Raw genomic sequence first — 24,414 nt, forward strand, 5'->3', positions numbered from 1 at the left:
TATAAAAATTAAAAAGCCTCAGTAAGCAATATACATGTTTTGAAGCATAACTTACCTTTCACCTGCAAGACTCAAAAAATAAAAAATCGTTTTTTTAAAAGCAATAATGAAATACGACTTAAGAGTATAATACATACTTCATTCTTAAATCATTATTAGGCCACGGTATTGCACTGAATGCTGCTCTGAAGCCTTCTTAACACCTGTGAAGACATCTGAAAACTGTTCACAGAAACTTGATGTTGCTGAGGCAGCACATAAAAGATTTTACCCTTTCAGGTCTTCGTTTAATTTTTTCAATACTTAGTTTGATTGGAGAATAACAGGAGCCCATCTTCCTCTTCTGGTAAAGATATCTTCAGCAAAATAAGCTGCAAATGTGTGACTTTCAGCCACAGGATTGGATTATACATTAATCAGGTGTACCCAGTCGGCGATCCCAACTAGGTAACCCAAGTGATATGGAAACTAGAGACAAATGCACTGAAATTAAGTGGCAGAGATCAATTCCAGAGAAGTAGAAAAGTCGGTATTCTAAAAATGCTTGGGGGAGGGGCGGTTACTGAAGTAACTGGCAGCAAGTAAGCAGTTAAAATAAGATCAAATGGTCACAGCTATGAAAAGTTATGCTTAGTTTGTCCGATTAGTATTCTGGAACACAAACATGGGCTCCGTTCATGGCACACTTCAACAGTACAGAAAAATATAAAAGTTTCTTGTGCTTACATTAATAAATCCACGATCATAAGAATAAATAATTTTCATCAATAAAAGAACAGATTCTCAGGAATGTGACATACATAGGTAACTACAATACAACATGATCAGCATTTCAGGAGGATCCCAATGTTCTCCTTTTCTTCCTGGTGAACGTCATGCTATCCTTTGAAGAGGATGTAGCCAGAAAAATTATAAATATATATAACACAGGAACAATTACTTTGTAGCTTCTCGTTTAAAACAAAAACAAAAAAAACAGTTTTACATTTAATATTAAAAGTCTAAGTACCCATCCTACTCTAGGATTAGCCCAATTCTGCCATGGTATAACTACTGTAGAAATACGTGGCAGATAAAACAATCCCAACCAGCGAACTTAATGAGCACGACCTATGCAATAAGCAAGAGCGTCCAAATATACTTTCAGATTGTTTTTCATAATTAAAAGTAGATGACAATGTCTGAAGTAAAAACTTAAAATGCAAGTTGGCTTAATGTTTGAAGTTAGAACTATTTTATCAAGTTAATCTTAGGGGGAAAAAATCAATACCCAGTTTCTCAGACATTTCATAGATTTATATTAAAAATCTATCTATTTGTGCGTTCCCCAATCTACAACAAAACTTTGCACATTGTACAATAAACAGGTGCGCAAAATACCAATGTTTTGATATGTATTTTATTTCCCTGTAGTTTTCACTTATCAAGAACAAGTAACAGGGAAAGTTGTCTGAACTAGTGCATAAACAAACATTCTGAGAAACACCACTACACGGATCTAGTTTACAACGTATATAAAAAAAAAAAAAAAAATCACTAAAACACTACACTACGAAGGTGTCCAACACTTAGTCAGACTTTTTCAAACCCGTTACTTGCCTTGTAGCCACAGGAAAACTATCCAAAATTGAAAAGACAATCTTGCCACAACCCTCCCACCCCCTCCCGACACCAGGGATGGCTCGATAGCTAGACATCCAATAATTATTGCAATGATATATAATGCAATATATAACTGGTAAAATAATCTTTACTTGGTGTGTTATAGTTTTAAAGCCGGTTAAAATATGCAGTATTCAGATAAAATGTCCTTGGTTGAAAATTGTTTATATCCGCACGGCTTTCATGTGCAAGATGCATAATTTTTGCTCCCCCTAGTCTGCTTTTGTGTGTAATTAATTTTTATAAATTGGTTTTATAAATAGAAATATACATTCAAAATATATGGAAAAGTGAATTACTACATTAAATTTGCATGTATCGATCCATCCCTTCCCCTGCACAGTAATAGAAAATACTATTTTGCCTTGAACTTCATATTTGACAGTGAAATGCCACTAAATTATTTACCAAAAAGTCCATCTAGTCAAATTGGGAAACAAAATGAACCAAGTGAAAACTTTACATTTCCTTTAGAAAAAAATTACAAGAATTTCATTTCCTAGCTATGAATCTTTAACTTTTTTTAGACACAAAGTTGGATTTATTTGTACAAGATACAAAATGTAAACATGGCAAAATAAATAGTTAAAACAAGTGATGCAGGATCCCATTTCATGCTCATGATCCCGTTAAAGAATTATTGTTAAATCCATTCAGTTGCAAATTCAAGTGCAAAAGCATGATGATGAATATCTACTATTCAAGTAACAGAAATAATATTGATGATACAAATAAACTATTTTACAAGGTAGTGATTTTCCCAAATTTACAAAATTTACAATATATATATCGATTTAATATACGATATATTATTAGTCCATTTAGGTCCATGTTAGCTCCCTGTGATCCACAGAGGGCTGAATTTTGCATTCAGTTGGAATATAAACGCCTATACTGTCAGCACAGCTTAAGTCCAATAGTTCTGAGGTTATGTCACTTCCATTGCTACTGTAGTCTCTGCGATTCCATTTAAACCCAATCTTTCAGGTTCATGATTCTCTCTGAAGAAAAAATAAATAGATGTTAACTTCAGAAACCTACTTATGTTTATCAAAACATAGTTATTAACACGTTTCAGAATGAATTACAAACTAAGTGTAGACAAACCGCTCACTGAGTCATTAGACCACTTGTCTAGAAAGCAAATGCTAATGTAATTGTTTTACTTTCTCAGGTTATGATTACAAAGTAAAAAACAGTATGAAGACAATCAAATAGGAAACCAGAAAAAAACAAATTATTTACTAAATCATGGTCTGAGAATTACAAAAATACACTGACTGGCGTAAAGAACCCCAGTGAACATGTTTGAAAATGTGAAACACAAGCTAAATAAGAAAACAGAAAGAAGATCAAACTACATCAGGCAAGTTAAACGGACAAGAGCTAAATCAGCCCATGCCAAAATTACTAAAACGAAAATCACCAGAGTCCACGTTTTATTTATCTTCACTTGGGTCAAGCCTTTTGAGGAGATTCTTGACATCAAAAGCTTTGACTACCAAACTGTGTGTTCGTTTTGATGTTAGATTTGCCTGGGCCTTTGTGTAAGAAGTGCTGCACAATTCGACACTCTCCTGCATTAAGTGGACTTAGTAGATGTAAGCTAATGCCCATAATAAAAACCCAACACTGTAGTCTGCTAAATTTGACTCTACGACAAGTAAGCAGTCCACAGTCGCATCACAACTTCACTTTGGTATGGTAGTCTCTTTCAAAAGATATTTAGCAAGAAGGGAATAAGGCTGAAAGGCATGTCACATGAGACTAACTACATGGGACTTCTCTACCCATATCAGCAATAGCAGTCGTTTACAAAAGATGCTTTCAAGATTCTTCATAATAGTAATAAGACTCTGCAAAGTCAGTTATGTATTTCCAATCAAATTCAGATTTTCCAGACATACAAAGCCTCTCCTTCTCTGAAGAGCTATTTCCATGATCAAAGCCTCATTATAAGCATTCCATAATTTGTCACGGAATACTGCTCCTAGAAAATAGTGATACTATGTATTGCAGTAATTACCAGGGAAAGCATTACGTCCTTCGTAGTTCTGAAAGGTAGATAACACTGTAAAAGTGCTAGGTTCCCCCCGTTCGGTGATGCGAAACAGAAAAATTTTAGTCCGTTCTGCCTTGCAAAATTCATCTGGCAAAAACATGTGAGGTGCAGTAATTAAGGTTGGTCCTGGGAGCAGACTACCAAGCTGCACCTAAAGGGAGACTGTGAATGTGATCACTATTAGCACAAATAAATATGTAAACTACATGTGGTTATGTGAGTGAACAATCACAAATGTGTTGAGAGTTGGCTCAGATTGTTTACGTTGCTAACAGGTGGGAAGCACTTGCTTAGAGAATACTCCAAGTGCCTTAGCATTAATGAAAGTGCACTATTCAAAGTTATTATAATTTAGAACATTGCATACACCAAGAACTCTCTGCAACATTATGCGAAATTAAGACTGCAAGATGCTGTCAAAGTCTTTTAGGGTGAACAAACTGTATACTCTCAGACAACGGTGTAGAAGAGAAAGAGCATACCGTTTTTACTTCGTGTGTTAGTGATACATTTATTCCAGCAAAAGCCAGGCTTAATCAGGATGTATGACAGGAATGTTGAGATGTGTGTCACTCTTAAGAAGTTGCATGAACTGCTTCTGAATCATTCCACTACGATGTAGAATAGATACATTTTTGCTCATGAAGGTAGGACTTAGTACATGAGCAAAGCCTGACTAAAGTCCCTGGATTAACAGAAAACAAGCTAAAAAAAATACCAACATCTTCATTTAAGAATTCAAGCACCACATATGAATTATAGGTGTTCTCCAATTTAAGATTAGCCAAGTAGGACTCACACTTGTTAACCTCATAGATGCGAGTAAACATCCCTCCCCAGTGCTGCGCTGTCCATTGGAACCAGTGCTGAATGGACGTCCAATGGTCGTGCGAAGCACTGGGGAGGTAGTGCTGCCGTCGGCCAACGCACCGACGCAGCACTTAAGGGGTTAAGAGACGGAAGTACCCCACTCACCACAGGGCAGGAAAGCATACAACCATCCAAAGTGGCCTCTATTAAGGCTAACGTTGTTTTAACTAATTCAGTAAACACACACAGAAGACTACAACAGTCCTTTGCTTGATAAATACGATTAATCATGAGGTATAACTAGCCCTTTTCTTCTGATGCTAATGCCCTTGTAGATAACTAACATGAGTTATTACTGCTCAATTGCCTTTCTCCTTTCACACAAGGTGTGCATCAGTAACTGCCATCCTATTTAATGGTGTACAAACTCAAGTCATTCAGTTAAAAAACAAGAAAACGCTGCAATTGGAGTACAAACATTGAACACTCGCTTCAGGAAAACCCACAGAAATTAACACATACAAACCTTGCTATGCTGCTCATGGCACTGCTAGGAGTCACCTTTGGCACCCTGTCCATACTGGCAGCTACAGTGGCAAGTTTTAAGGCTGTTGGCGAAGGTGCTGAAGTCCTTGCATTGATATGTACATTAACTGGAGTGACAACACTGACATTGTTGAGGTGCACTGTATTAGTCAAACAAGAATTGTTCATAGGAAGCATTTGAGGACTGCTTGTGCACAACGTAGGAATTAAGTGGTTTGTGGTGGCGTGGCCAACTGTCCTTACAAGTTGCACAGCTGAAATCCCTGGGCTGGATGATAGCGTCATATTGGTGGAGTACAAGGTTTTTGAGGTTCCTATTGAAAGGAGAAAAAAAACAGTGCTACGAGTTAACTAATTTATACAGATTTCTTGAAAACAAACTCATTTTCTGAATATGTAAAGGTTGAAAATGTAAGAATAAATCAAAAGCTGAAATGGGCAAAGAAACATTTGAAGCCTTTTTACATTTTGTGTATAAAATCACCGGTGAGATTAATCACACGCACAAGGAATTAATGTAATTTGCTCAAACAGTCAAAAAACACTGATAGGGGCAATGGGAAGGCAGATGAGCTTTTGGGACCAATATTTAAGTTTTCCTGGGTGGAAAATAGAGTCTACAAGATTAGGAAATCCATCTAAACACAATAACTCATTGATGATTTCAGTTGGTCTGCATTTCCAACCAGTTCTTCATACATGGTCCAGTCACTGGAGCACAACATTGAAAGCAACAGAATTAAGTGGCACAGAAAAACGCAAATTAAAGTCCATATAACATGACTTTTAAATCCCATTACAATGGAACGATCTACAAGTTGTCAAACTCTATTTTAGATCTCTTCAATATCAGTAATATGTTACGCTGTCCTTTAAATACAGTGAAAGAAAACATCAAACCGTATGCAACAGAGGGTAATGATCATACAAATAATGGTTAGTTACTTTTTACTTTGGGGAAGTAAGTAAAATGTGCACATTATCTAGATTGGCAAGTGTGAGACCAACAACGCATATTGAAAACTTACAAATTCAAATCACTAGTCATCTCTAAAAGTGGAACGCAAATAAAGTTTAGACCGAAAAAAAAAAGAAAAATATTTTGGTCACCGGTTGCTATAGCACTGCTGCCTCAATATCATTTACTTTTTCAAATAGAATTATATGTCTGTTTCGTTATACTGATAAAGAAAATCATAACATTTAATATAATAGTTCAAGCGAAAAGAACTAAAATGCATTTTGTAAAAGCGGAACCTGCTGTGAGACAGACTGGCATCAGGAATGTTTATGGAAACTGGTGGTATGGACAAACAGACGCGGGGGTAGGGAGGAGAGACTAACATTGTGAAAAGGATCAAGGAAACAGAAGAGCAAGTTCTAGGTGAGAATGGATATTTGGTATATGGGTTGGAAGGAGTATGGTCACAAAAACTGGAATGTGGTGAGAAAAAGAAACCGGGAGGGACTGAGGAGGAATTGAAATCATAAAAGGCACCAGAGGAAAGGTGACTGGACAAGGGGGTGGGAGGGAAGGAGACCAAAGAAAACCAGCAGAGGAGAAGAGGGTCCTCCCTCTTAAGCAGGTTAGCAGCCCACTGATATTTTATCCGTGTAAAAGTCAGTGGCAAAATGTGGAGGGATTTAAAGTCAAAGTAAATTAAACACTTGTCACAACTCAAATGAACTACTAGTTATTACTTTTAATATCCACTTTAGGTAACTTGTTTTAACAGCACACGTACTAACAATTTTAATTCTGACCACTTAATGCCTATCACACTTGATAAACAAGAGAGACTGGATGAAAATACTGTCTTATCGTAGCTCATGAAAATGTGGGCAAATAAGCACTTTGGTCTCAATAAGCTGCATTTCGCTTAAACTTAATGTATTAATTCACACGTCCCTAACTAGCATATGCCACAAACCTACTTTTGGTTCAAATTTTGCAGGGTGGTAATAGTTCTGCAACCTTATTTGTGTTAGACCAAAGCCAGTATAACAGCAATCTGGCAATTTTGTGCAAGATAAACTGGGTGATTTCTAATTGGAACTTTTGGAAATTTGCACAGGAGACTTCCAGTAACTAATTTTCCTTTCTGCAAAATTGAATTATTAGGACTTTGCTGAGACACAAGGTACATCAAATATTACAACTAATTTCATTACAAGAACGGAGGCTACATTTATGTGTACTTGCTTACTTTCTACTAGCCCTATTCAGAAACAAGGTGAAGGACAAATCACTTTACCTGAAGGCTGAATAATACCATTAATATTGTTATGACCAGAGTTCTGTTCCTTGGTCACTTCACTTCGACCAGGAGCTGGTGTGATGACCACTGCAGATGCAGCAAAATGGGCACTGGCCGAGTCAAGCGTTTTAGACATACAGTCAGATGTGCTTGCGCCCTATAAAACAATTAAAACATGTTAGTTTTGAAACACTAGTTTTCTCATTTCAATTGTATAGCCAAGAACACCTAAAGCAACCCCACAAGCATTAAACAAAATACTTCACTAGCATAGTGACACTGCAGAACACATTAAGTGGCGGCTGTGCACTGCAAACTATTGCATTACAGGCTACTGAGTATACAGTACGTATGTTTCACATTTAATATGTGCAGGGTAAAAATAAAAGGTGATGGCCAATAAGACCACAGGGATCCTAAATTCAAACCTCCAAAAAACTTTAAATAGAATTAGAGTATTCTTTTCCATAACAAAATGAAAGTAGTAATAACAGACAACGCATTATTATGCAAGACGATTTTACATGCACAGAAAAGATAAGATGGTGGACGCTGCTACCTATTGGTCTCAAACTGCGGCATCAGTAATCCACAGAAGGTAACTCCCTGTCCACTGAGCTTACTTCTAACGAAGAGGAGAACAGAAATGCAAGCAAACACTGATGGGAACAGGCTATTGACCCAATGCACCCATGAAGCAATGATTTTAAAAGCAACGGGACAGGAAACACAGTGGTTGCACATCTCTCCTTTTGTATGCTCATAAAGAAAAGTCAGGACAATTATGTTCTCCATAACACAAACATGTATATAACTAGAGCGGGAAAAAATGGCGGGTACCAACTTCAAGTATTAAAAGTTTCTCAGACTCAATTTGCTTCTTCCTCTTCCCCTCTTTGGCCAACATCATATTGATCCTTAAATGGCCAACACTTATTCAGAAAAGTCTCTAAAAGCTTCTTGCTCACAGATGCAATTTTGTTCTTAACCCACCTGAAATCAACAGTTAAAAATTATTCTCATACTTCTGGATTCGTTCTGTAGATCCAGCTTAATAAATAGCCATTCCCTTTCTTTAATTTACATAACATGCTACTCAGTAGAGGCCCTTTATCTTTGCCTTTCTGCTACAGTCCTTTTTCGCTCCTTTCTCTTACTTTGATAGTGCTCTTAAGTGGCTACTTGGTGACATGCAAGAGCTTTATAAAACTCCTTAAATAAAAAAAGAAAAGTATGCCTGGTGGTTATCCAAAATTACTAAAGGCTCAAGCAGTTGTTTCTCCACTCATTGTTACCGTTGATGCCTGATGTTTACAACTGAAATATTTCAATATTGCAAATATGTACTTTTGTTAATCTGGTCGCAACTCTAAAAGCCCTTTTTGTTTATTACCTTGAACCAAGATCTTTTTGAGACAAAAGTCTCACTATTCCTCAAGCAGTTACTGGACCATACTTAAAAGAAACAAACTATAAATGTCAAAGAGCAGAACGTAAAGCAAAAATTACCAGGTCTCAATGAAATTGCATTCTGGAACGTGGGATTATTTCACAAGATGAATACTATTAATATGTTGGGAGCATTACTTACCTGTACAACGATGTTTCACCATTAGTATAACTCCCTTGCCTTCGGAAGAAAATACTGTAACATTTACTAGTCACAGGTTTGTATTATCATGACGTTACTGCTACAACCACCTATTTTCCAGCAACAACACTGTCACGATACAATCAGCCCATGGGCTAAAGTTAGCTTTCCATTTCAGAAGAATCAGCATAGGAAAACATGACAGTGCCCTCTAGAGACATAACAGTAGAGAAGCCATTGTGTAACGAAGAAAATGTTTACTTGCACAGACATTTTAAAATCTTAAAAACATACTAAAAAGGGGTAATAAAACACTTATTAAAGTTTTTGGAGGCAACCTGATCCATCTTCTGCAATTAATCATCCTTGAAAGTAGCATGTTAACATAATCCAGATTTATAGACCATATGGAAAAAACCCCAGATTACATCTAGCAAAATGAAAGGTGCTCAAGAGTGCTAATACTTGTCTCTCTTGAAAAGAATCCTTGCACAACGTGGGTGTGGGTTTTGCCTATCAGAAGCAATTTGTAATCCAAGACACTAAGTAGATACCATCCTTGTGAAAGTCTGCCCTAGGCAATACTGTAGTAGACTTCTACTGTAAAAAGTGGAAGTCAAATAAGTATCGCAGGGCATTTTAGAAAATCATTTAAAATAATTTTGCCAGAACCAGGTTTTAAAGTATCAGCGAAAAAACTAGTTAACTAATGAAATCTGAAACAGTTATGGATGAGTTTTAAGAAAAATTGGCCAATTTTTTGTCCTTACCCTTCCCAGCTAAATTAGCGAGTGAAAATGGGTTTCCATTTCGCATACTTCTACATACATTGACCAATGTTTAAGGAGGACAACTAATTTGGCTGATACTCAGAACTAGCTCACATATGGGAGAAAGCTTTCCTCACCTACTTTAGAAAGATAGGCAAGAGTAACTGATCCAGGCCGTGTATTTTCTTTGAATTCTAGTTTTGTAGTAATGAATTTATAACCAGATCAATAAAACTACAAGTTACAGAATACATAGAAAAAATTAGAATGGATGATATAATCCTGCAAGTAAATGGAAATTCTAAGTTGAGGAAAATATGATATTTTTAGAGCAGTGCTTCAAGTTACCCCTGTACATTTATAAGGAGTTGTAAGCAACAGGAGTCACCATCACCCAATACAATGGTTCCAATTTACCAACCACAGAACAATGGAAGACCAGCATAAGAAAATATCTTGCGGGACACTTCAAGTGCAGCCAACCATCTTTAAACAGACCCAGCTATCCAAGTAAGTTATTTGGAGCTGAAGTTGATGGATCAGACACTGTGTCTTAAAATAACAGCTTACAGTTCCTGTTGCAACAATTCAAGATACCACTTCAACACAAGTTTGATCAATTAGTAATTACACTCAATATAAATTGGACTTAAAAAAACCACAATATCATTTGCCTCTTACATTTTTTGCCCAACAAAATATGAAAGAAATACATCTACCCTACAATCTTCAGCTAAAATTGGTTATGTTATTTCAGAAAAAGTGTTGCTATCAAATGGAAAACTAGACGGCTCTCTTGCACTTCCAGAAGGGAAAAAACAGAGCAAAGGACATCTCCTAATTTTATTCCATGAGCCACATTTGCCGTTAGTAGATCAGCAAAGTCTAATGGTGGTCTCATTTAATGTCCTTACCATAACTGTACAGCTCTGTGGCATTTTCTATGGCAACAACTGAACACATTACTTCTTTATGCAAAATAATATGTATTGCAGGTGACACTTCATCAGGTTGACACAGCAGAAAAAATGCTCCTCTTCAATAATCTAGTTCTAGAATACTCTGTTCCCAAAACAAAGCGAATCATTTTTTGGGGCTAAACTCATTCACACAGCTTAGTCAGTCAAAAGCTTTTATTATCGGTAGAAAACCATAAAAAGACATATGTACATATTTCAGATAAAAATACACAAGTAGAGCTAAAAAGTAAGAATGATTAAAAGATCGTACATTACAGTCCAAGCAACAAAGAATTCATAGAATAGTTTTTAAAAAGTTATAAAATGTGTTTAAGTGCATTAAAACAAGAAAAAGCACTCCCAATAAACAATCCCTAAAAAAAGTGCGGACAAGGAACCACATTCATTGCAATGTTTATTCTACCGCTGGGATGGTAATTTGTGGACTTTCGGTTTTTAATTTTGCACACTTTGAGTACCACACGGACAGGAGAAATCTTGCAGTTGCAAACACTATCAGGGGGGTGGTGTCATATTTAAGGATTCTGAATACCTCCCTATAGTCCCTAAGGCCCCTGGATTTGCAAAGTTTAATGATCTATTTCACTCTTGCCTTGGCGTAGAAGGGGCTGAAGAGCAGAACGTGCAGATCGGTCTCTCTGCTACTTGCACACCCTGGGCAGGAACTCACGGTATGTAGCGCATTTAACCATTTATGTGTTATGCCCCTAAGGGGCAATGAACCGTGTCTAAACTGGATATATAATTTCTTAGCCAGGGGCGGCTGAATGTCATCCAAAAAATGTTCAAAGTGAGGATGGGCCTTAATATCTAGAAAGGTGTTAGTCAGCCTACCCACAGTAGAATTTGTTGTTGTGAGTTCCATTCGGTAACGGTTTAGGACCATACTGAATGATTTCTTAGAATACAGGGTACAAGTCTCCTCGGGGGATGACCACATATCCCCCCTGCCTAAAGCGAGGCAGAGTTCCTTGATGTAGGTTAACCAGGGAATTTTCCCCGTACTCCCCCCTGGACAAAAGGTCCCCCAGATCCTCCCTAAAGCTCAAGAGCTCGGGGGTCGACCATAGACGTCTCCAATACATAAGGGGACGGTTTGAGACAGTCTCCTGGATAGGAACCAAACCTAAATCCAGCCGAAGGGGAGTCAGGGGGGGGGGTACTCATAGGAAGTCTCCGGAGACGCCTGATAAAACTGTTCTCAGTGAGGGATAGGGGGTCAGCACTAGCATACCCCCATAAATCTGCACCATAAAGCGCTCCTCCTCTCGCCTGGGCTTTATAAATTTCCATAGGCGGACCCACCAATTTAAAAGAAGTGTTGTTAAAAACCTTTAAAATACCGCCAGATGATTGGGCCAGTTTCAGGTTGGCCTTCACCATGTGCTACCCCCAATCAATTCTGTCATTTAGTGTGACCCCCAGATAGTCGAAGGTAGATACTCGATCCAGTGCCGTTCTGTTCATGTGGGGATGAGGGCAATTGGCTAATTTGGTATTATAGACCATAAACTTTGTTTTAGAGAGGTTGATCTCCAAGTTCCTCAGACTACAAAAGGAGCAGAATGCCTCTAATGTACACTGTATGCCCATGGATGATTTTGACAGTAGTAGGGTGTCATCAGCGAACAGTAGGGCCCAGCTTAGCATTACCTGAGTTCAGAGCACGGTGCCCTCTAATAATGGTAAAAAGTCACTTAGGCCCCTGAACATCTAAGTAAACCGTGCAAAGGATTTGGCTGAGGCATGTAATTCTCTATAAGGAGATGATGGCATTTGGCCACAAAGGCTACACGATCATCTAATTTTGAACAGACCTTGTATATTCAACTGTAGGAAAGCTACAGTCACCGTTCCCAGATAAATCAGTCTTCTTCTCAAGGTCGGATTTTATTTCCCTTTATTCCCTGGGAATAGGGAGATTATTAGAGGAGAGTAGACTCTGTAAAACATCAAGTGAACTATGCAGGAAAATGTGATCATTGCGGGTCTGCAGCGATGGGAGGGGTTGATAGTACCACACAGACAAATGAGAAATTATAGTTCCAAATATCGAAGCGTTCGCAAAGAGCTCTTTAAATCCGGTGAGCAGGCATAAAAAGTAAGATTGTCAATCATTTATACAAAACACAGAGTTCAGAAGACTGAAGTAGATTTCACCTTATATCTCTGAGACCTATCATGTGCCACCAGTCAAAGGTTCTGATGCAGTGCAGCTGCATTTTTTGTATGATTTACCAGCGAAATTACCTCAACGGAGGATGAAACAGAACGCAAGTTTTTGTACCAACTTTAAACACCTGCACTCTTGCCCACTCAACAGTACCATTTTTTTCAGCACAGAGGACGTAAAGTTTAAAAGGTGTATTCTATACCTTACATAACAGAAAAACGAGACTAAAAAGGACAAGCTCAAATAGAAGAGTATAAAGTTAAGGAAATTATACTGGCTCGGGAGGGTTTAAGACAAGGCTTCCAAATAGAAAAAACAATAAGCTATCAAAAAATAGAAGACGCAGTCAAAAAATACTTTAAAATGCCGAAAATGCCAGAAAAGGCAAGACGTTTCGTGATACTTATGTGGAGACGAAAAATTGCAATCAAAACAGACTGACAATGTTAAATAAATGCAAACATGAGAAATGTTAAAGTGTGTCCGCTATAAGATCATTTTGCACAGCATGCAAACAACAAGAGGCCTATTGTTGGAGCCACAGGTCTCATAGTGAGCTTTCAAAGACTACAATGAATGCAGTGGAAACCGATTAGGGCCCGGTCAAGAACTTCAGAATTCCAAATCTTAAGTAAATTATGAAATAAAGAGGACCTGCACAAAAAGCATTGGCAAAATGGTCCCTTATGAAATACTTTACCTGTGCTTTTAGATGAGTCTGCTGCGAGGAATGCTGTAACTGCTTTTTCTGTTGAAGCTGAGCCAGTTGTTGCCGTTGCATTTGAGCTAGTTGCTGTTGGTGAGTCTGAAACTGTTCCTCCGTGATGCCTCCTGTGACTAGAGACAAAAATAACGTCAGACTAAAATGCTCACCAAAAGTAAAGCACACTGGCACTTTGGTGAAGCAATGAAAGGTGGTTTCAAAGAATCAAATTGTGAGACATTGACACAATTTGCTCCAAGAAATTTTAAACTATAGCACAACACACCTAAAATTGGGGTTTACATGTTTTGCATCAGGACCGATGCCTCTGTATGCCTTCAGATCATTACGTGGCATGCAAATGCTGAACATGAATATGAAACAAATTAATCAAAGCGGTTAATGCAGTACTTTTCGTCCAAAGGGCCCTTTCCTTCACAAAGTGTTGTAGGTCCTTTCGTGGGAACACGCTTCAAGCTAAACCATAAGACCGCGGGGCAGCCAAATACAATAAACACATTTCTTTAGTTCTCATTCAACCTCTACAGACTCCTTCTGAAAACATTTAGCACTTATAGGAGGAAGGTACTCACAAATACACAGGAAACAGTGAATTCGTTAAAGTGAAAGAACTCTCAGAGCTAGGAGCACTGGAGAGAGTATCTAACCTCCAAACACGGGAGTAGAGCTCGAAGTAGCAAATCGTGAAAACTACTTCCGAATTGCAACATTAATGATTAACTTGACCCCAATCAAACATCACTTTACCAAATGTAAGATTTTGTTTAGAAGCAGGTGTACTGAGGATATGCTGAAAACAGAAGTAGTACACAAGTGACTGCCTTGAGGACCACCACTACAGACGTGTGTATAAAAAAAAAACACAGGCATTTCTTGTTCGTTAAAGCACCAAGAATTCTGAATCCAATATACAATGTAAAGGACAGCAGCTACACCAGACAACATTTAAAAGCGCTTACCCATGACCTACAAATGCATACTTCCTAGATTAATTTCATCCTATACAGTCATGGTCCCAACTTCACCCCTCTAGCCACCCTCCACCCCCAAAGACTACATGTCCTACATTACCAGTTTCCTTAATCCTCTCAATAGTTGCCTTTGTTGTTGTGTTGGCTCTACGCATTACTACTTTAGGAAAATGCTAATAAAAATCATTAAACTAAACATTCTTTTTTAAAAACAAGCAGTGGCAAAGTTAATAGTTCTTGTCTATGCAAGAGCTGTCGGCTTTGCCAATATATTTTAGCAATGTTGTACACCACAGTGGCTGCTGTTCAGCATGGCTAAAAGTTATAGCTGTAAAGTAGAGTGGAGTGTTATGAAGTGGCGTGGAGAGGAGGGAAGTGGAGTGTCGAGGAAGGGCGTACAGTTGAATGGCGTAGAGTGGAGTATAGGGTCAAAGTGTCAGTGTTGTGAAGTGATGTAAAGTGGAGTGGCATAGACGGTGTTGAGTGGAGTAGACGGTTGTAAACTGGAGCGGGCTAGAGTAGATGTTGCAGACTGGAGCGGGGTAGAGCAGACTGGAGCAGGGTAGAGAAGACTTGTATATTGGAGCAGGGTAGAAAAGACTGTTGGAGACTCGAGCAGGGTGGAGAAGACTGTTGCAGAGGGGAGCAGGGTAGAGTAGACTTGCAGAGGGGAGAGGGGAGAGTAGACTGTTGCAGAGGGGAGCAGGGTAGAGTAGACTGTTGCAGAGGGGAGCAGGGTAGAGTAGACTGTTGCAGAGGGGAGCAGGGTAGAGTAGAATGTTGCAGACTGGAGCAGGGCAGAGAAGACTGTTGCAGACTGGAGCAGGGCAGAGAAGACTGTTGCAGACTGGAGCAGGGCAGAGAAGACTGTTGCAGACTGGAGCGGGGCAGAGAAGACTGTTGCAGACTGGAGCGGGGTAGAGAAGACTGTTGCAGACTGGAGCGGGGTAGAGAAGACTGTTGCAGACTGGAGCGGGGTAGAGAAGACTGTTGCAGACTGGAGCGGGGTAGAGAAGACTGTTGCAGACTGGAGCGGGGTAGAGAAGACTGTTGCAGACTGGAGCAGGGTAGAGAAGACTGTTGCAGACTGGAGCAGGGTAGAGTATGCTGTTGTAGAGGGGAGCAGGGTAGAGAAGACTGTTGCAGACTGGAGCGGGGTAGACAAGACAGTTGCAGACTGGAGCGGGTAAGAGAAAGCTGTTGCAGACTGGAACGGGGAAGAGAAGACTGTTGTAGAAAGGAGCGATGTAGAGAAGACTGCTGTAGACTGGAGCGGGGTATAGTAGACTTGTAGACTGGAGCAGGGTGGAGTATGCTGGTGTAGAGGGGAGCAGTGTAGAGTATGCTGTTGTAGAAGGGAGCGGAGTAGACTGTTGCAGAGGGGAGCGGGGTAGAGTAGACTGTTGCAGAGGGGAGCGGGGTAGAGTAGACTGTTGCAGAGGGGAGCGGGGTAGAGTAGACTGTTGCAGAGGGGTGCGGGGTAGAGTACACTGTTGCAGAGGGGTGCGGGGTAGAGTAGACTGTTGCAGAGGGGAGACGGTTGCAGAGGGTTCGCGGTTACAGAGGGGAGGCGGTTACAGAGGGGAGGCGGTTACAGAGGGGAGCGGGGTAGACTGTTGCAGAGGGGAGCGCGGTAGAACAGACTGTTGCAGAGGGGGGCGGAGTAGAGTAGACTGTTGCAGAGGGGAGCGGGGTAGAGTAGACTGTTGCAGAGGGGAGCGGGGTAGAGTAGACTGTTGCAGAGGGGAGCGGGGTAGAGTAGACTGTTGCAGAGGGGAGCGGGGTAGAGTAGACTGTTGCAGAGGGGAGCGGGGTAGAGTAGACTGTTGCAGAGGGGAGCGGGGTAGAGTAGACTGTTGCAGAGGGGAGCGGGGTAGAGTAGACTGTTGCAGAGGGGAGCGGGGTAGAGTAGACTGTTGCAGAGTGGAGCGGGGTAGAGTAGACTGTTGCAGAGGGGAGCGGGGTAGAGTCGACTGTTGCAGAGGGGAGCAGGGTAGAGTCGACTGTTGCAGAGGGGAGCGGGGTAGAGTCGACTGTTGCAGAGGGGAGCAGAGTAGACTGTTGCAGAGGGGAGCGGCGCAGAGTGGATTGTTTCAGAGTAAAGTGGAGTAGTGCAGGGAAGAGTACTGTGGTGCAGAGTAGAGTGCAGTGGCAAAGAGTGGCGCAGAGTTGATTGGAGTGGCGTAGTGTGACGCAAAGATGAGTGGTTCAGTGGCGTAGAGTGCAGTAGAATAGAGTGGTGCAGAGAACAGTGATGTAGAGTACAGTGGTACAGAGTAGAACAGTGGCATGTAGTGATCTAGAGCCCAATGGTATAGAGAGCCGTAGCGTGCAGTGGCATAGAGTGCAGCGGCTTTGAGTAAAATGGCGCGGGAAGAATTTACGAAGTGTGCAGTGGTTTAGAGTGGAGTGGCGTAGAGTACAGTAGATTGTTTCACAGTGGAGCTGTGCTGGGTAGAGTATAGTGGTGCATGATAACGTGCAGTGGTGTAGAGTGGAGAAGCATTGAGCGCAGAGGCTCAGAGTGCAGTGGCACAGAGTAAAGGCAAATGTTGTAGAGTGCAGTGGTGCAAAGTGGATTAGAGTGGACTGACTTAGTGTGCAGTGGCGTGGAGTAGAGAGAAGCTTAGTGCAGTGGCATAGAGTGGCAGAGTGTAGTGATGTAGAGTGGCGCAGAGTAGAGGAAAGTGGCATAGAGTGCACTGACAATACAATGGCAGAGTGCAGTGGTTAAAAGTAGATTGGCGTAGAGTGCAGTGGTGCAGAGTAAATTAGCATAGAGTACAGTGGTGCATTGTGCATTGGTTCTGTGTAAAGTTGTGTAGAGTGCATAAGCATAGAGTGCACTGGCATAGAGTAGAGTGGAGAGGTGCTAAGAGCAGTGGTACCAAGGGCAGTAGAGTAGATTGTTTCACAGCAGTGTGCAGAGTAGAGTGGTTAAGAGGGGATTGGATAGAGTGCACTGGCGTACAGCAGAGCGGTACAGAGTAGAGTGCCTTGAGGCACAGTGTAGTGACACACAGTGCAGTGTTGGAGAGTAGGGTGGCAAAGAGTGGAGTGATGTAGAGTGCAGTGGCGCATATTAGATTGTGGGGTGGAGTGATGCATAGTAGAGGGACGTGAAGTGGTGCAGAAAAGATTGCAATGACACTGAGTGGTGTGTGTGGAGTGGTGCAGAGTAGAGTGCAGTGGCATTGAGTGGTGCAGAGTTGAGTGGGGTCACCTGGAGTATATGCATGGTTTGGTAGCATACTGCCATTATATACAAAACATCTTCAACTGAAATGACCATTACATTTACATACAATTTTACTGATAAAAGTATACAGCACACAAATGATAATGTGTGGAAAAGTCATCACCCAATGTATTGATTTGATGTCAGCACAGTTCATGTACAGTATTTAAATTGTATTGTAAGCTAGGGAAAAAAACATCGCACAGCCTTCGCCAAGCAGAAACCAGTACCCAGCAAGAAATAAAGAAAAATAAACACCAAGCTCCCTGGAAGACACAGGCTGACATTTGACCTCGGTCTTTAAATGCACAGCAAAAGTGACGAAATAAGAACAAGATTAAAATGCCTGTTTAGAGAAAGCTTGTGGAAGAATACAGTAAACAACTTTTGGGCAATGGGAGGGGTGAAATTGAGCTGGACAGCCTTAAGCAAATAAAGCTAGATAATTTAAGTTACAAACTAGAAAGCCAATGGTAAGCAACAGATGGAATGCATTCCTAGGTCAACTTTCTTAACGTCCCCAATAGGTCTTTAGTAAATCAGACAGTTGTGCTGTCTGGTAAGCTGCCACCCAAAAAGGACCGACAAAGTCACAGCTTCTAGCTATGCTAAGCCATTTAAACACAGCATTCACAACTACTGTGAACATCTGGGGGAAAAAAGCAAAATCCAACTGTGTTCTGCGTAGAATGCATATTGATAAAAATAACAATGTGACAGTGTGGTGATGGATTGCACTTTCAATGATTTTATATCAGTACCTCCTGCATTCTAATCAAGCACTTCAAAGGTTGAATGATACACAAAGCAGGGAATAAAATAATATGCAATAGAAAAATACACCTCTGGGTGCAGATAGGCTCGCTCTATGTATAAGAACTGGTAACAGGTCAACAGACAACCGTGCTGTCAAGTCAGACAAAGATAAACAAAAGAACAAAATAGATAACATTCAGTCTTCTACCTAACGACCAGCTTACAAAACAGCACTGACAAAAACGGTCTGAAAACAAATTGCCTGATTAAAAAACATAATAAAACCAGATTGGCTCTCTGTAGTACGTATCATCCCACCTGATAAAGGACTTCTGTTCATTCGTTCTTGTTGGACAGGGACTCCCTAGGGGAAATTAGCCCAAAACATTGCTTTGTCCTCCTAGTCTTTGCTGACCGTCTCTGCTGACTCTTTGAATAACCTTAGGAAACAGGGCACGGAAGAGGGAAGATGCCTGTGCCTGCCTCACCCACATTGGGCTGGGGATGAGGATAGGATTGGGTTTTAGTGCTGTACCTCCTTGCATGTAAACTGGTACCCTACATACCCAGGGCAAGCAAGGCACGGGTTAAATAGTGAAATATAATAGGTAGTGTGCCACCCATCAAAAAGTAGGCCTGTGAGGTGCCACAGCGCCGCTGCCTAGGTAGGCATACCTTAAGCTACTGCCACACCAGAGTGGGTTGTCCCAGATCAGGAGGATCCACCCCCCGCACATCCTAACTGTCAAAGCAGTGGGGAAGTGAATGTGCCTTCCTACACAGATTAGGAAGAGGCACTGGTGTGATGTTCCAGTACACAGGCTGGTCTGCCAATGCAGACTGGTGTGTATGCACCGGCCTGGATGCTGTTTCAGATACATGTCACATCTGCCGTGACAGGCAGGAGAATGCGCCCCAGCACCTATGGCACGTTGCATAAATCCCCGGCCTGCCACTGCAGGCTTATGAGCGTATACCTGCATCCCAAGGGTTCTAACCTTTGGGTGCTAGGGGCAAGGTGCCCGGTCTGCCATCGCTCGCCAGGTGCGCACAATCATACCCATGAGGGTGCCATCCAGGGTGGTGTGCGCGCACTGGCACGATAGGCCGTACCTTGAAGCGTGAAAGCGCAGACCCATACTGTTCATGTTGGGAAATGGCGCCGAGTCCATTTCTGAAACACCAGTATCTCTATCATGGCGGACTGGTGGATGTGCACTGACATTGGTCGTTAGCAAACTCATGAGCAGCTTGCCAGGTTAGGCCGCTCGGAGAGCTCACCGGCACCAATGGAGCAGCCTCATGATGTTTCATCTCAATGGATTTGCAGTGCCAAAGCCTTTCCATCAGGAAAGAGGGTTTTGGCATAACTCGCTTACAAATGCAACTTATACAGTATGGACATTTGTAAGCTCAAAAAGTCTCTGGGGCCATGGTGTCTGGCTTAAGTGGACACTAGGGGTCGAGGGGAGCACATCTGTGCATTCCCCAATCGACAGCCATTCAACATGGGCAACCTCGGGAACACCAGACCGCTGTAATTTGAGGGACGAATGGGATAGATTGCAAATAGAGGGGTTGCGACACAGCCTCTAGGAGCCGGTTCATGGCTCCACTAAATATTAAGATCTGCATTCCAAGGCACCATGGCAGACGGATCTACAAATCTGGGGAGACACCTGTGGTTCAAAGGGAAACCACCCGAACTTCAAAGACACATGACAGTAGAACGACGGGTGCCATTCTTCAGCAAAAGTCGATACGCTTGTGGGGACGTGGGACCGGAGAACCCGGACTGCGTAGTGCACATTGTCAGAGGACTCTGTTGCACATGGTGTACAACTGTCGGAATAGAGACTGGCCTGAGCTGGGGCCCTGCTTAAGTGTGGTGCTCTGAAGTGTGCTCTACAAAGGCCCGACGACAGGCCTCCTGGAGGTCTCAGGGGCATCTAAGATCTTCCCCGAGAGACCTACACTATCTACCTGGGACATCTAAAGAGCTGGCCCACCCAAGGGCCCACATTAGCTACTAAATCCAAACTGGTAGCGTGGTGTGAGCGTGGACTTAAGACTTATATCTGGGACCGGATTGCCTAGAGAAGAGCCCCAGAAATCTTGCCAGCATCTAAGGTGTATTGTTCCCATTCTGCAGGGACTGTGACACTCAAGCGTCAATTGGTGGTGACCCCCGCCCCCTCCTCCCACCCAATGTGTAGCGAGTTTCATCAATCGTGCCGCATTACTCTTGTGCAACGCGCCAACTGCATACTCATTGAGGGCAATGCCGGAAGCACAGGGTGCGACCTTCGGAGGTTGGGGTGTACCCATAGTGCCTCATTTTACTTAATGTGACTTTGCTGAACGTGTGCCTGTTTGTGTGCGACTATCATTGAGCATCAGACGAGATGCCACATTTCCAGAGGTACGGAATTGCAACTCTTCGCTGTGTGTGACCGGAATTGACTTGTGGAATCCAACTCGGCGTGCACCGGTCATTGTTCCTTCTACCAGGGTTGTGAGAAATTTGCAACTCATTGTGTTTAAAATTTGAAGTGCCTGGTGCAACTCCTCCCTACACACACCAGTCGCTGTGCCTCTTCCAACAGAGAGACTCCCCTGTGTTACTTCCGATTCCTCGGTTGTTACCTTGTTGACCCTCATTGCAGGAAACCAACTGCCCTCTCCACACCTGGCCCGTCCCGAAGACAGACTGGTGCCAGGTAGTAGTGCGAGAGATTGACTGGGTGAAAGAAATGCTTCCGAGACCGTTTGGAAGCAGATCAAGAGACTGAGTGACTCCTTTGTGCTCTGAGACCCATGGGTAAACTTCAGCTAACCTCTCCTGTTCACATCTACCTCCTAATTAAAACTGTTACATATTCTCATTTGTTTCCCGAGGACACAGACTATGTGCGACTTCGGCCACATGTGGTCCGGGAGTAGGGGTTGGTTATCTTCCATCCAGGGGTATAGGACAAGTGGGGTGTACTAGAGTAGAGGGAGCTTGAGCTCAGTAAGTCTGCAGAGGGTGAACTATTTACCTACTGGGCATCAACGGCACCACATTAGGGTGCTGAGAGCATAGGTGTGTGTTTGTGTGTGTCTAAGAGCGTGCCGTACGGACTGGCTGGCTGATACAGGTCACACCATGTGGTGGGGAGTTGCTGTGTGTGAGTGGGAGTGTGTGGCCCACCTGTGATTCACAACACTGCCGGGCGGTGCCACCTTATGCGATGATTGGTGCCAAAAGTACATTAACTATTGACACTAGGTTTCTCCTGTGTGGCTTCGCCAGCGGTGCTGCTAAAGAGTGTTTGGTTTTTGTGTATATACATCATTTTGATTTTGGGCACTGCGTAAGGGTGCTCTCTCAATTGGGGTTGGGGGGGTTAGATAAGGAATTGTTTAAAGTGTGTATACTAGTGAAATCATAACAATACGAGTGGTCCTAGTACTCCTAGTAATATTTCGGATTGTGTTTTATGCCCAAAAGTATATTATGGTAATGTTCTATTGATTGAATATGTGTATTGAATATAAAAAAATTACATTCATCCGGTGTGGAGTCTCTTTTGTGAAGCTCAGGGCCTTTATAGCGAGTTGCTGCTGTGTCTTTGCTTTACACAGTAGTGAGCCTGACTGCTCAGTGCCAAGCTATCCAAGGGGAGCACAGATTATACAGAGTGTGTAATCACCTGCAATCACGATGGTTTCTAAGAAACAGACAGATTCTAAACATGTATATTCCAAAATATTCTAGTGCTGCAATGGACTTTCTTCCAGACAGAGCAATATTGTACAAAAACAAGGGCTTAAGAAGTGTTTTGTTAGCAGCACAAAAACATAGCATTTCTATAATTGCTAAAAGGGAGGGTCTTCATGTGTCAACCGGAACATGTTAACTTTCTAAGAGAGAGTCAATAGGTCACGGTTACCACCAGAAAGGACTTACAGGGAGGTTCAATTACATCCAATAACTAGAAATGAGTGAATCACAATGTAATTATTTCCAGTTTACTTTAACCAAAAGTCAGCAAGGTCGAAGCGTGCGTAGGTGTGAACATGAACGATTCCTCCTATTGTAAAAATATTTTAAAAAGAGGGGGGGGGTCATTCATCATTCTGGGGTGACATGATCCTAGGATGCAAATATGTTGGGCTAAACAGGAGCCATCAAAATGATTTTGCATGCCATGTAGTTCTTGATAAGTTGAAGAGTGTGGGAATTAAGTGCCAGGGAAATGCTGCTCAGAAACCAAATGGTTATGTACCAGTAGGAGTAGTTTTAGGAATTTTGCAGCTTGAAGAATTTTGTGGATTCACATGCTGTGCTTTATTCTGCCATCTAGTGGTTGGGTTAAGAATAAACTGGTTAGTCTTTTTCTTTCTCTTTTTCTTGTTTTGTTGCTTTTGGGCATCATCTGCAGCCATTTGTTATTTTATTTATTTTAGAGGTTTTATATAGCGCTGGCTGGACCCAGAGGTATCGCAGCGCTTTACAATTGTAACAGAAAGGTGTTTAAATACAGGTACAGTGTGTATAAGTAAAGAAAGTTGATTCATAAATGAGCAGTCCACATAGGATAACGGTTAACCTCTTGAATGCTCATGACGAGCTGAGCTCGTCATGAGCCACGGCGCTCCGGGGGGGCGTGGCTTGGCGCGCAATGGCGACGGGCGTGGAAGGGTAGAGCTCCGATCTTAGCTCCCCTTCCCGGGGCAGTTTCTCCGCAACTGCTATCCTGCTTGGACCACGGCGGTGGGCAGAACCGGGGACAACCCCCGCCAACACCTCAGCCGAGTTTGCGGCTCTTCCCACACCGGGAACCGCAACAACGGAAGCTGTGTCCCTGAGGCCGCACTGGGCGGGCCCCGCTCCGGCACGCCTAACTACGTGAGGCCGAGGCCTTAGCAATTACGGTAGGCCCGGCGGCGCGGCCTACTTGGCGCCATCAGATCACCGATAGCTGGGTGGCCCCTTCACGCCTACTGTTCTGCCACTGCCACACTGCCTCTGCACAGACTTGCGAGCGTCTGCGAGACGGCTGGCAAAGGGAAACGCCTGCCCGCGACGGACATTTTGTGGAGAGACCTTACACTTCACAGACTACGCATCATACTGCCGGTGAAATGCAAAGGACTGTCTTGGACCCTGACCCCCGTGGGGCTGAGGAAGCGCGATCCAGCTTCTTTTGACCGCCAATAGAAGCGGCGCCGGAGAGAGGGAGACTCTGGCCATCTCCTGGACTGCACGCTCAAGTGGCCGATCCTGGCGGCGGTGGGGAGTTGGGAGACACGAACAACAACTCGACCCTGCTGGCCGCCATTTGCACAGACGAACTCCGAGGGTAAGGAGACTGGGCACGTGGGCAGCGGGCACCGGAGAGACGTTTACGGATAGCCGATCCCTACCACGGCGGCGCTGGCCCTTGGGGGTCTCCCCCGCACCCCCCCACCTGCTAGAAGTGGACGCACACTACAAGCCCACTTGATTGCCTCACTCGGTGGTTAGGTGAGGTGAGCCCGCGTCCACGACCACACACCTGTGGATGTGAAGGACTGTCTGGAGACACCTCCACTGCGTGTCGAGGCGCAATCCTGCGACGCTACCCCGCCGGGTGACACTCCCTCCGCTCGAACTACCGATCTCCACCCACTCACTGGCTGAGCTGCCTACAGGACAAAACTGAGCAACTGCCACACTGCTACTCCTGGCACAATTGAGTACATCATTGCCCGCAAGCCCGAGGTCTGAGGTGTAAGTGGCGGGCCTTTGATAACACCGCTATCGTGCTCTACCCCTGGGCACAGCTCGGTGTCCCTCCCAAGGATCAACGCTCTAGTGCCCCGGCCACGCAAACGCACCTGCTGCA

General features: G+C 42.8%; 1 protein-coding gene across 1 annotated transcript in view; it reads right to left on the minus strand.

The window, feature by feature from the left end:
• Positions 1 to 1,385: 1,385 nt before the first annotated feature.
• EPC2 (enhancer of polycomb 2) overlaps positions 1,386 to 24,414 on the minus strand; it is a 299,988-nt gene continuing 276,959 nt past the window's right edge. The window contains exons 11-14 of the mRNA XM_086957254.1: positions 13,553 to 13,689; positions 7,336 to 7,495; positions 5,061 to 5,394; positions 1,386 to 2,663 (exon numbers count right to left, since the gene is read on the minus strand). Of these exons, the coding sequence (XP_086813380.1) occupies positions 2,591 to 2,663; positions 5,061 to 5,394; positions 7,336 to 7,495; positions 13,553 to 13,689 (704 nt within the window). The 3' untranslated portion in view covers positions 1,386 to 2,590. The remainder of the gene's footprint in view (positions 2,664 to 5,060; positions 5,395 to 7,335; positions 7,496 to 13,552; positions 13,690 to 24,414) is intronic.

The sequence above is a fragment of the Lissotriton vulgaris genome, chromosome 2_1 (genome assembly GCF_964263255.1).
Source record: "Lissotriton vulgaris chromosome 2_1, aLisVul1.2, whole genome shotgun sequence".
In the NCBI taxonomy this organism is placed as follows: domain Eukaryota; kingdom Metazoa; phylum Chordata; class Amphibia; order Caudata; family Salamandridae; genus Lissotriton; species Lissotriton vulgaris.